Below are 12,920 nucleotides of genomic sequence, written 5' to 3'. Positions count from 1 at the left end.
CCTAGTTGTGTCTTTGGGATCAAGAATGCCAGATGTTGCACAGTAGCTCTAGGTGTTAGAGTCTAGCTCTCGTTTTCCTCTCCATGAGCAGCCTGAATGCCATATGTCTGGTAATTTTTTAATTAACAGCACAAGCATTTCTTAGTGTTGTTTCTTGTCACATCTCCACAAAAGTGCCACGTTGAGAAACTGCAGCAACCAAAGAGATTAATATAGATAAAATTAGAGAGATTTGTTCATAGTAACATTAATGATCAAATTACATCTATTGATGCCTGATGATATTAGCCGTCTTGAAATAATATACAGTAAACCCCACTGATTTGGTCTAAGATGAGTGTAGCAAGGCTACTGTAATTGAAATACCTGAGTTACAAGGTTGAATGATAAAAAGGGACAATTACTTTAGAATGATGGCTGGACAGTAGAAAACTGCCATACCAGCTTTATTAGTAACATCTATGCTTGAATATAAAAGACAGGATTCAAAAAGTTTGCTTTCCTGGGGCCGGCCCAGTGGCATAATGATTAAGTTCGTGCTCTCTGCTCCAGTGACCTAGCGTTCACTGGTTCGGATCCTGGGCGTTGACCTGTGCACAGCTCATTGAGCCAGGCTTTGACAGGTGTCGCACATATAAAATAGAGGAAGATGGGCACAGATGTTAGTTCAGGGCCACTCTTCCTCAGCAAAAAAAGGAGGATTGGCAGCGGATGTTAGCTCAGGGCTAATCTTCCTCAAAAAAAGAAGAAATAAAGTTTGCTTTCCTCAGTAGGTTAAACATTCTCCCTGCAAGCTAATATTACTATATTCATTTGCTTAACACACTTTTTGAAAACTGAAGTTCACCCCACTTTTGAGTTATATGTTCTTATTTAGCAGAGTCTAATTTAATGTTTATTCATATTTATTTAGTTGAATCTTTTTGTTTAAAAACATTATACCTAAAATACTTATTATATTACAGTCATATCTAGTGTTTAAGATAGTAGAAATGTTAATGCTGAATGTGTGATCTTGCACTTGTTTCCTTAATGCCACAACTCAGATGAGAGGCCAGATGGAGTCTCATCTGAAGGAGTTAGAGTGCATCCGCGATTCCTTGACGACGGCGGAGCAGAGGCTTCGGGAGTGTCAGGAGAGTCTGCAGCACTGCCAGGGGAGATGTGCAGACCAGGCCCACACCGTTAGGGAGCTGCAGGGCCAGGTGTCCAGCTGTCGTTCTGATTTTTGCTAGAGGTGGTAAAGAAATGTTTAGGAATGATTTCACCAGTTGAGGGCACTCATGTCAGGGGTTGATTTTTTTACTCTCATCTAAATCAGTTGATAAAATAGCAGTTTCATGCAGATACTATAATAATATTTTGCAATCTAGTATTTTATGGTGAAAAACTGGTAAATAAAATCGCTGGTTTAGTTTCTCCATACAAATCTATATTTAGAGACTTGAGGACAGGGCAATAGCATGAAAGAAGTGATACTGTGTTTACATATGTATTTTTTTATGTCAAGATAAGGTAAATTAATATAATTTACCTTACAAAAATTAGAATTTATTTTGATTAGAATTGTGCCATCAAGTTTATTTGGATTATTATTTGAACAAAAATTACGTTTTTCAACATAACACTTTTTTACTTCATCAAAATAGGGATCCTGGGTGCCCTGTTAGTCACCACATAGCCATCTCCTAATTCAATGCCTAGCACATAGTAAGCACTGAATAAGTACTTTTTTAGTTAATTACTTTTTCCCAAAGAAGCGCGCCCAAGGATGGTAGTCAGTCTTTTTGTTCATTTACAAAACAATTTAAGGACTGATTCCGTGTCGCTTACAAAACATACTCTGGATTTTAATTTGGAATTATATCCTGTTTTTAAAAACATGGAAATAAAATTTTACTGAATTTAAATTCCTGAGAAGAGATTTTTCTAGGAAAATGTCAAATTACATAGATAACCTAAATTACTAATTGAAATTATGAGAAAAAATTTTTTTATTTTCAAAGATGTTTAAAAACTATTTATGTATAGCTTTTGAAGCAATGGGAAGAATATTGTCTCAGTATGGACAAGTGTGTCTTTGGTTGATTTACTTGTTTATTTTATTTTGCTTCTCACAAATATGGTTTTTACTCATAGTTACAACTTCACCGATATTCAATTATCAATCCCTATCTTTAGGTGAAACGGAAAACTATAAGAGAAACCCTAATAAGTATCTAACAATAGGAGATTAATATTGTTTAAAACCTTCACATTGACTTACTAAATCCCCTTTTTCAATAAAACATTGTTCAGAATGTTTTAATTGCCATCTTTCGTCTTTCAAAAAAATTTTAGTAGATGATTTTCCATGAGGCAACATAGTTTTTTCAACTTAACCAAGAATTTAAGAACTTATGCCTTAACAATGTAATATTTCTTGGTGTCTCTCTGTGTATCAGTAATAATAATAATATTTATATTCTCTTGTTTTTTAACAACATATATAGATTTCTTTGAAAGTTGATTATAAAGAAAACAACCAAGGAAACTTTTTTTTTCTCTTTTAGGTTGATGGAAATCACAATCTTCTGACAAAGCTTTCTCTGGAAGAGGAAAATTATCTTATTCAGTTGAAGTGTGAAAATCTTAAACAGTAAGTATTAAAGTGACTTAAAATTGGTGTTACACTTTTCTCTATATGCACAATACTTTTAAAATATATGTTTTTTGTGAAAAGAAAATTAGAACAGATGGATGCGGAAAATAAAGAGCTTGAAAAGAAGCTGGCAAACCAAGAAGAATGTCTAAAGCAAAGCAATCTTAAGTTTAAAGAGAAATCTGCAGAATATACAGCATTGGCCAGACAGCTGGAAGCTGCTTTAGAAGAAGGAAGACAAAAGGTACAGATGGCCTTTATTTAGAAACTTTTTAATTAGTTTACCAAAGAGTCATCTTTTTAAACAGACAATATCTCATCTTGCGAAACCTACAGTTATTGTTTTTATCCTGATGACAGGGTGAAGGGAGCAATTACATTTTTGTTTTTTTACCTACTTTTCCCTTTTGGAGCTAAATAGATATATTACTGGTCCAGAGTTACTTCACCAGATAAATGATGATGTGTCAGGGTAAAGGGCAGAGATGGAAAACACTTTAAAGGAGTTCCCCCCTCTTTTATAAAAACAAAGTGAATGTGCAAGTTATTGAACCTTTTGGCTTTGATCAGGATCTGGTGAGCTGTAAAGCTCAGCTCCCTTTTCTTTTGGCAAATACTATTGCTTGAATAAATATTTGCAAGAATTAAATTCCAGTTAAATCCATTTGGTTAGCATTTAATAAATATCTCACTGTGTGTCAGGCACTCTGCTAGTGCTTGAGACGCAAAGACGAGTAAGCCCTGGCCTCAGTTCTCAGGACACTCACAGTTCAGTAGGGAGATGACATGCGGACAGACGTCATCCAGCACGTCGGTGCTACAGTAGAGGGAGGGTACAGGGTACACCAGAGGGCATGGTTAGTTCAACCTGGGGGTGAGGGGAAATGATTCAGGAAGATCTCAAAGAAGAGGTAAATTTGTCAAATGATTTGAAAATGTAATCTTGACGTGAGGTGGGCTTTGGAGTCCAACAGGAACTGGATTTGAATTACGGCTCTGACACATTATACCCTGACCCAGGACAAATTACTTCTCTAAACTTTAGTTTCTTAATTGGAAAATGGGGATGATGAGTCTTCTCATAGGATTGATGATGCTAAAAACAGATCATCTATCCCCTGATGACTGTTAGGTGTGTGTCTCCACCCCAGACTTTTCTCTCCCCTGAAATCTAGACTCATATATTCTGCTGCTTACTTGACATCTCCACTTAACATAGGCATCTCAAACTTAACATGTCCAACACCCAACTCTGAATCTTTTCCTCTAAACTCTCTTTCACCTATGGTCTTTCCCATGCCTGTTAATGGCAATTTCACAAGAGTCAGATAAAATCTGATACCTTGAAATGTGCCTCCTTACATCACAAGTGTCATATGTGTATATTTTGATTTTTTTAACTCTGGGAAACCAATTTAAATAGACTTTCAAAGACACATCATTGAATAAAAGCTAAGTAGTAAAATACACTGCCAGTGGTAGAAATGTAATCCAGATTTCTCAGCTCCACAAACCTTTGGGAGGAAAATAAGAGTGACTTTACCCCGACTTCAGCCTAAGTGGACTTTGGAAATGCTAAGTGCTCTCAGATTTCCTCTTGAAAGTGTTTGGAGTCCCCAGAGATGTGTCTGCCCTCTCCTTTCTCTCCTGCTACAGTGGAATTTTAGTTCCCACCACATGAGGAGTGCCGTCACTACACTGTCACCACTGTCCACACTGAGGGACATTGACATGGGCACGGGTATTTGTCCTGAGGGCTCTTTCTCCCACAGTTTCAGATCCTGCTAACATCTCTCACTCACAATCGCCCTTGGAATTTCTGCACAAGAAATCTCTGTAAATCACTTTAGAATAACTTAGAACTGAGTCCAAAGAAGTTAGAAGACAATCCTTCCCACTAGCTCCTTGTTGCCTCCACTCTTGTTCTTGTGGCTCCAACCCAGCATTCCTACAGATAGGCTCACACACATCTGAATCTTTGGAGGAGCATGGCTGAGCCAGACTTTCTGCTAAACAAAGCAGTCAGAAAAATATGAAAACTCGAATTCAGTCCACTTTGGAGGTGAATGAATGAAAAACCAATCTCTTTTGTGTGTGTGTATGTGAAGCGTATATATCACCTGCCCTGCCCCCAAGTCTTTCCATCCAAGTCTATAATCAGCATTGAATGAGAACTTTGTATTTTCTGCCACTGCTTTAGACACCATGGTGAATATAAATACTGTAAAACATGGCAATTGGTCTCAGTGGGATATAAAAATATAGTATTGGAGAAGACACCTACCTGGCACAGAGCAGTGCAAATGCGTACATCTCTTCTATCTCAAGCTAGTTTTGCAGCTACTTATGCTCCAAAGAGAAGTATCCATACTTCTATGTGCTTCCTCAAGATGGAGCATCTTTAAACATTTTCTAATTAAATTATCTAATATCCAATTAATGTGTGTTTGGAAAAAAGAGGCCCAGAATAACTATGTCAAGTCTTTAAATCATACTTTAAAGAAAGCACATTTAGTTATTTTACTCTTTTAATGAAAATTACAGGTTTCTGAAGAAATAGAGAAAATGTCATCTAGAGAGAGGGCTTTACAAATTAAAATATTAGATCTGGAAACTGAGCTTAGAAAGAAAAATGAAGAACAAAAACAACTTGTTTGCAAAATGAACAGTGTAAGTATTAGTATGGCTTAATGTGTTTTCATAAAAAATAAGTTAGCATTTAACATTCTTACCATGTAGCTTAGTTAAACAGTTAAAATACGAAGTGAGGGGAATCAGGGCTATTGCTTTACTGATAGTATTAAAAATAACAAATAATATAAATCATAAAAAATGAAAATGTCAGGATTATGTCAAAGAATTATCCTGCATCCTTGATTGCTTCTGTTACATTTCCCCCAAAGTCTTGTCAGGCCCTTCCCCTGCATATTACTTTTGCATGACAGCTGCTTAATGAAAATTACAGATATAATCTACTTATTTTCTTTCTCTTATGAACTTTTCAATTTTGAAGATAAACACAATTTAAACTATTAGTATGAGTTAGATTTTGCTATCTCTCTGGAATAATGAATATTATATTTTAGGAAGTAGTAAGTTGGTATTAAGTAAATACTCAGTATTATTATATCTGCATATGAGATGGATGCTTTGGTCCATTCAGCCATGAAATGAGAATACCAAATTGGCTGTGTTTAATTAGTCTTCTAATGTTTTTTCCTAAATATTCATGAAATAGTCAATTGGCATAAGATACAATGAAATCTAGCACTAGTTGTGACTAAATTACTTAAAACTATCTACTTAACAGTGACGTAGAATATAATTATACTTTATTTTTTCCAGGAGCCAGAGATTCCATGAAAACTATTTTTTTCATTCCTAAGTGTCTTAAAAGTTGAAAACCAGGTTCAAAAGTTAAATGATTTTTGGCGTGCAACATTAGTTTAATATTTACCATCAAAAGATCCATGGCAGTTTAATCAGAACAAAACATTTCTCACTTTTAATTTAGCACAGGCCTTCCCTTTATTTCTAAACTTTTTTTTTTTTACTCACCATCACAGTTTCTCATGTTGTAAAGTATGTGTGATGTTCTTTGTGTAATTAAGCCTCTGAAAAAATAAAATAAATTTACTAAGATCAGGTGGGTTTTGCTATAGTGTTACCAGTACTTTGCCAAAGCTACCAAAATACGTAGGTTTCAGATTTGGTGTTTTATTAAACCTGATAATTTTTACAATAGTAAAAATCTAGAATTCTAAGCATAGATTTAGGCATTGCTGGAAAATGAGTTCATGTGTTCTGTCCATTCCAGGGAACAGCTAGCTCAGTGAGCAGTTCAGTATTTATTTTGTATACATGCCTTAGCCCAGTTGTGCGATAAGCACTCTGAGGGCCTGTCTCATAGCTGATTGTAGCCTGGTGTCTGCCCACAGTAGCAGGCCTCTTCAGATTTTCTGCCCAGGTGCCCCAGTGGGGGCCAGAGTGGATGCACAGACCCAAGAGTGACCTCAGCAGCTTAACCCAGGCCAGCCTTCCTGAAGCCTGAAATGTCTTTGGAGTCATGTATTATGCTAAAGTCCATATAGGTTTTGCATTCTGCCCTACAATATGTGTGTTTGATTAATATTTTTCCCTCCAAATTGTTGAGTAAAATTGATGTTTCACAGAGATTCACTATATTAATTCTGTGACTGTGTGTAGCCCGGCCTAGCACATTGCTTCATACCACCCCCTTCCCCCGAGGGGCATCACTCAGTTTCAGAACCTATCAGGTATCACTCAACACCTGAGAGAAGGAAATAAGGTGCCTACATTTCATTTGGAAGCCAGATGATATTTTCAGCCTGTCTTTATCTAAAGTATGATTTTCAGTGAACAGATCTACTTGGGAATTTAAATGCAACTGAATATTTTAAAAAATATATTAAGTTTTTACTTTTTCCTTGAATGAAGAACACCTTTAATATTGAGTTCTTTTTATTTTTCTAAGAATTCTTTCTTAGAATTTTATAATTCTAAGAATTCTAAAAATAAAATGTTCATATTATCAAAACTAGAAGTCTGTCCATTTTTAAAACAGGGAAGTCATTTTTATGGTATAGAATATGAATTTTTAGGCAGAGGAAATGGCAAAAACTAGTATTAAAATGTCTTGTTAAATAGTGGAAACTATGACAGTTTAAAATAAACACATTTGTTAAGTTAATCATGTTAAATATGTAATAATTTGGGGCTAAGTGAATGTGCATTACCACAGACTAGATCATGTGTCTGTCACTAAATAGATCACTAGGTAGCCGTGGATGCGCTTTAGTTTTGTGGGTTTAAAGACAAGTGAACTGTAAGATAAGTTAATGAACACATCAGATGTCAGGATTCTTTGAAAAAAGTAAAAATCGTGTATTAAATTATTTTATATATAAATTTTATATTATGACTCTGTTCTTTGCTAGAATGTCATTACTGATTATCTTTATTTCTTTTTTTTATTTAGAAAGCACAACATCAGGAAGTATGTTTGAAAGAAATAGAACAGACTCTTGAAAAGTCGGAGAATCAAAATGAGAGTATTAAGAATTATTTACAGTTTCTTAAAACTTCTTATGTAACAATGTTTGGATAAATTGTTGAACTTATTTTCTATAAGCAATGAGTTTTTACTATGAGTCTAAAAAGTGATCAGGTAAAAAATAAACAAGTATACTATCTGTTGTTACACTTGATGATTTATGAGTGGTAGTGTTAGAGTTTTTATATAAAGATTTTGAAACATACTTTATTATCCACTGGAAACTTTAAAACAAGATAGATGTTAGTATTCCTTTTTGCTGGATAATTTTCACTTGGCTCTGGTTTAATTCCTATTTAAATTATTTTGGTTTTTAGAATATTTTTCACATACACACAAAAGAAGCCCGAATCATTCTTTGTGACTGTCTGCAGCCACCATTCAAATGAATTTGTAATAAATCTAGGCCAATTATGACCCAAATACACGATCGTAAATAATGTATATAATTGTTTTTCATTGTGGTGCTATATAGATATAATAAAGGCAAATATTCTGGATATTAATTTTTAATAATGGTATAATTACATACTTTATAAAGATACCAAATGTCTCAATGTACTTACTCTTGTTTCAAGTATATGCTAAGATGCCATTATAATTTCTGTGAGGTTTTAAATATAGAATTTGAAGTCATAGCTATTAAATGCCAACTGATGGTGACAGATGAAAATATATTGGCATGCATTGTTTCTTTATAAAGGATAGGCATTCACACTCTCCTGTGAATTCATAGTATCTTTGTTCTTCATTTTATATTAGTGATTATCTGATGTAATTAGTGTAGATGTTCTAAAGCTCCTGAGTTAACTAAAAGCTTAAGGGGGAACACCTGGTCCCAGCCCTTCCACGGCCAACTCATATGAGATGATCAAAATAAGCACTCCTAATACCAAGAAGCTTTAGGATAAGGTCTTTATTATTGGGATGATATAGATAGAGAAGATACCATGAACTTGTTCCCTGTAATCTCCCATCCTATGCTGTGTGCCAAGGCAGGATACCCTAGAAGGCAATGGATGTAGTTGATAAGGGGTCAAGTAATAGTGACTCCTCTTGGACAATGGCTGAGAGCTGTTTATTCAAAGGAACACTCAGGTCTCAAAAGATTGTTCAAGAGAGAAGTTGTGTACTACACAGTCCAGCCTATGAACAAAACCCAGTCTCCCCAAGATGTTTGATCCTCTTCTCTGATCAAAAATGGGGGCCTGCTTTTCTCTGGTTCCCTCACTGTGAAGACTGCTATATCATCTGTAGGGGCCTACTTTCCAATGACCCATGTGCTTCATAGTATTTTTCTTAAAATAGCAAAATAATAATGTAAGGAACTGGCCACATTTTTTTTCTGCCCAATGATTGCTAGCTAACAATATTAGTGTTACTGTGGTTTTTGTTTTTAAATCATAGTACTTGTAGTACTGAAACACATACATTCTTGACCCTTGTGGTCCTTTCTTCATCTCCTAAGGCGAAAGGAGCCTTAACAAATACTCACGTGACAGGAAACAGGTTCCTGAGTATTGCTTACTAGACTGTGAGCTCCTTGAGGACAGAACTGTGTCTGACTCATATTTCTATCTCAGCCCCTACACAATACCTGGTATATAGTAGGGACTCAATTGATGTTTGGGGATAAATGAATAGAAGTTGAAAGATGCAGGTATTCGTATTCTTGTTTTAGATAGGAAAAAATGTAAGCATAGAGGGATTAACTACCATGGCTATGGTATAGAAGTCGGCATTTGGAAGGCAACTGTGCTCACCACTGTACCACCAGTGCTGCACTAAAGTGGGCATTTGAACTCATGCCTTCTGACTCCAAAATGAAAGTTCTGTGTACCAGGCTGTTTTCTTGTTGCAAGCAGTGGCAGCAGCAGCCCAGCAGCAACATTGCTGTTGTTTATTGAGTCCTCGCTACTTGCCAGACAAAGTTCTGAGGATGGTACATGTATTAACCCATGTAGTCTTTACACTTGATGAGACAGCTGCTATTAATTCCATTTACTTTTCAGGAAACCAAAACACAGCCCAAGGTCACACAGCTAGTAAGTGGCAGTCGTCCAGAGCCTCTGCTCTTAACTCTGACCATACTACTTTCATATATGTTTCATAAATAAAGGTATTGGTTACTTTTAACAATCATGCATTTACCTCATCTACGAATACTTTCTCTTTTTTAATATTTTTAATGTTTATTGCAGTAATTTGTGTATATGGCATTTAAAAATTGGAACTTGCAATGTTTTAGATAGACTGTGGAAAGAAAAGGCTATCACAAAGTCCCTAAGGTTGGCACTGAGATGCTAGAGACATGGGACAACAAAGGGAGTTTGCTAGACCCTAGAAGAACTTTAACAGTCCCTGTGCTTACTGTTTCCATGTGGACGTTAAGCACAGACGTTGGGCTCTTCTGGGGTGTGAACCAAACTCAGCCCAGAGTCAGTGCCCTGGTGTCCCTGAGGAGTGTCTCCATTTCCAGCTTTCCACCATCCCAGAAAGCCCTTGTCCCACAGTACTAAAGTCTGGCAGGATTTTCCTTCTATCCTTGACATTCAGAGCCTCATGACTTTCTTAAGTTCTAAAAGTTTTCTTCCATTATTTATGTGATTATTACTTCTCTACATATTCCTTTCCTTCTCATTTGGTCCCCTGGATCTGACCTCTGTGCAACTTGCCTTTGCCCTCGGGGTGCCTGTCATAGGGTTTCTTGTGAGATATTTCTTCCACCTGATTTTTCTGACCACTAATGTGGTTCTCAAGGGCAGTCATTCTCTTTTTCTGTTGGATATTGAATTTATAATTAAGAAATCATATTTTTTAGTTCCTAAAAGTGTTGGGGTTTGTGGGATTTTTTTGTTTTTGCTTTTTTGGGGGGTTTTATTTTTGAGGAAGATTAGCCCTGAGCTAACTGCTGCCAATCCTCCTCTTTTTGCTGAGGAAGACTGGCCCTGAGCTAACATCCTGCCCATCTTCCTCTACTTTATATGTGGGATGCCTGCCACAGCATGGCTTTTGCCAAGCGGTCCCATCTCCGCACCCGGGATCCGAACCGGCGAACCCCAGGCCAACGAGAAGCGGAACGTACGCACTTAACTGCTGCGCCACCGGGCTCGTCCTCAATTTTTTTGTCTTTTAGAACTGAAATTCCATTATATTTTCATTAAAATTCTCTTCCATTCTTCTTCCATTGGTTCTGCTTCACTAGGCATCTCCTATTTCTGTTCTGCTGACAGTCTTTCTTTCCAAACCCCATACGTGAGTGTTGATTTTCCTTCTCTCCCCATGGTCGTGGTTCCCTCACTACCTGCCAGCCGCCTGGCACATTTCTTGGGCAGTAGCAGGCCAAGTGGTGAAAGGTACGAGGGCTTCAGTTCTTGTGCGCCTGGACCTGTTACCCTCTGCTGAAGTGCTCGCTATGAGAACCCACTCTGCTCCCAGACTTTTTCAGTCACAAGCAGCCGCTCTTTTCCAACTACAAAGATTGGAAACACTTCATTCCACTGGAGAACCTGCTTCAAGGTTTTCTGGCATCAGCAAGTTTGTCGTAGCAAAAAACAAGTAAAGTCTCTTTGGAGGGGAACCCAGGGAGCATCTGTACCTTGAATGAGGTGGAGCAGTTTAAAGAATTAGTTCAGTCTGTATCTACTGGCTTGAGATTGTCCATGATGTTTATTTTTAGGTGAAGAAAAGTCACAGAATTTTGTATTTGTTATGGTTCACCTTTTGTAATGAAAACAAGCATCTCTCTATTTGTGTATGTAAGTTCACATATGTTGGTATGAGCATGGAGAAAGGGAAGCCTACATACTGTGGTAGGGATGGGGTAAATAGTAAAAACTTCTCAATTATTTTGATGAGTTTCTCTGCTTTCAATTTTTTTTTCTAATCTGATAATAAAAAATGTTAAAAGGTTGGAGGACAGGCATGAGAGGTGTAGGGAGTGGAAGAGTAGGATTGGTGAGAGGTCGTGGTCTGAGAATGAAATATTGGAATTTGATTTTCAGAGGTGGAGTGGTTGCGGACAAGGAAAAAGTGAAGAGAAGTGTGCTGGAGGTAGAGATGGAGGTCACTGGAGTCCAGGAGCTTGAGTCCCTGAGAAGGCTTGGATGTTGAAGCTATCTAGGATGTGGAAGGAATTGGGATAGAGCTGAGGAACAAGCATCCTGGTTAAGTGTGAGCATAGGAGTAGATGACTGTGATAAGGAATGAAGTTTTGAAACTCTATCAATGGTTTCTGATTGCATTTAGAGTAAAATCCAAAGTCCTCACCATGACCCTCAAGGCCCTGCGTGTTCTGGCCCTCACATCCATGGCCTCAAGGCCCTGCCCACCTCTTCCCTGCCCTCTCATACCGCTCCCCTCACCCACTATGCCCAGTTGTACCTGGTTTCCTGAGAACGAGTTCATTCCTTTCATTTTTCGCATCTCAAAATGCTCTTTCCCCTACTCATGGCCTAACTAAATCCTACTCATTATCTTGTGTACCTTCCTCTTCTTTTCTTTCATAATTGGCAATTAGTTATTTGTGTGATTATTTGTTTCATGTTTGTCTCGGGAGATTTTAACCCCATGAGGATTTACTGTTCTGGAGCCTGTTAGCTACCACATAGCAGGCATTAAGTACAAATTTATTGGATGGATAGATGGAGGGATGGTGATATTGCCATTAGTTCTGAGCTTCCAAGTAGGGAGAGGGGATTTGCCTAAGAAAGGTAGGGAAATAGAGAGTCTGGGAGAATGAGTAGCTTTCACTCCTGAGGGCTGTGCGGGAAACAGTTTCCTGGGTGAAGGGTTGGGTTTCCTTTCAGGTGGAGTTGGGGACTGAAGAGATGCAGGGTGCAGGGGACCTGTTTATAATCAGCCGGCTTCCAGATGCCACAGTGGGAAACAGGAGGGAGCTGGCTTTGGGAGTGGATCAGGAAGGTAGAATGGGTTACTTTACAGCTGTTGGCTTCAGATGGTTTAGGAGGAATTTCCCTTTTTTTTCTTATCTAAAGAATTAATAAAAATCTCATGTGTTGTCTTCTTTTCATTTGATCCAGTTGAATTGGGGAAGTTGCTTAAATCCTAAGTGTAACTTAGTGTCTTTGATATATTTCACATTACAACTAGTTGTGGTACTTTCAGACAACACTTCCACAGAAGAAAAAATAAATATTAAAAATAAATAACTTTTCTTCCTTACATTTAATTTATGATTTCCTT

General features: G+C 37.2%; 1 protein-coding gene across 5 annotated transcripts in view; it reads left to right on the top strand.

The window, feature by feature from the left end:
• The window catches only part of ODF2L (outer dense fiber of sperm tails 2 like), a 38,143-nt gene extending 27,557 nt beyond the window's left edge, over positions 1-10,586 (top strand). The window contains exons 12-16 of one of the 5 annotated variants that reach the window (XM_046645783.1): positions 1,047-1,205; positions 2,553-2,638; positions 2,723-2,885; positions 5,186-5,311; positions 7,641-10,581. In XM_046645783.1, coding sequence (XP_046501739.1) covers positions 1,047-1,205; positions 2,553-2,638; positions 2,723-2,885; positions 5,186-5,311; positions 7,641-7,769 — 663 coding nt within the window. In that variant the 3' untranslated portion in view covers positions 7,770-10,581. Of the gene's footprint in view, positions 1-1,046; positions 1,206-2,552; positions 2,639-2,722; positions 2,886-5,185; positions 5,312-7,640 lie in introns of all 5 variants that reach the window. The other 4 variants (XM_046645785.1, XM_046645784.1, XM_046645786.1 and 1 more) reach the window with 4 other exon arrangements.
• The last annotated feature ends 2,334 nt before the right edge of the window (positions 10,587-12,920 follow it).

The sequence above is a fragment of the Equus quagga genome, chromosome 18 (assembly GCF_021613505.1).
Source record: "Equus quagga isolate Etosha38 chromosome 18, UCLA_HA_Equagga_1.0, whole genome shotgun sequence".
Taxonomy (NCBI): Eukaryota; Metazoa; Chordata; class Mammalia; order Perissodactyla; family Equidae; genus Equus; species Equus quagga.
Note: the sequence above shows the minus strand (reverse complement) of the source record. Positions and strands in the feature narration are given on the sequence as shown.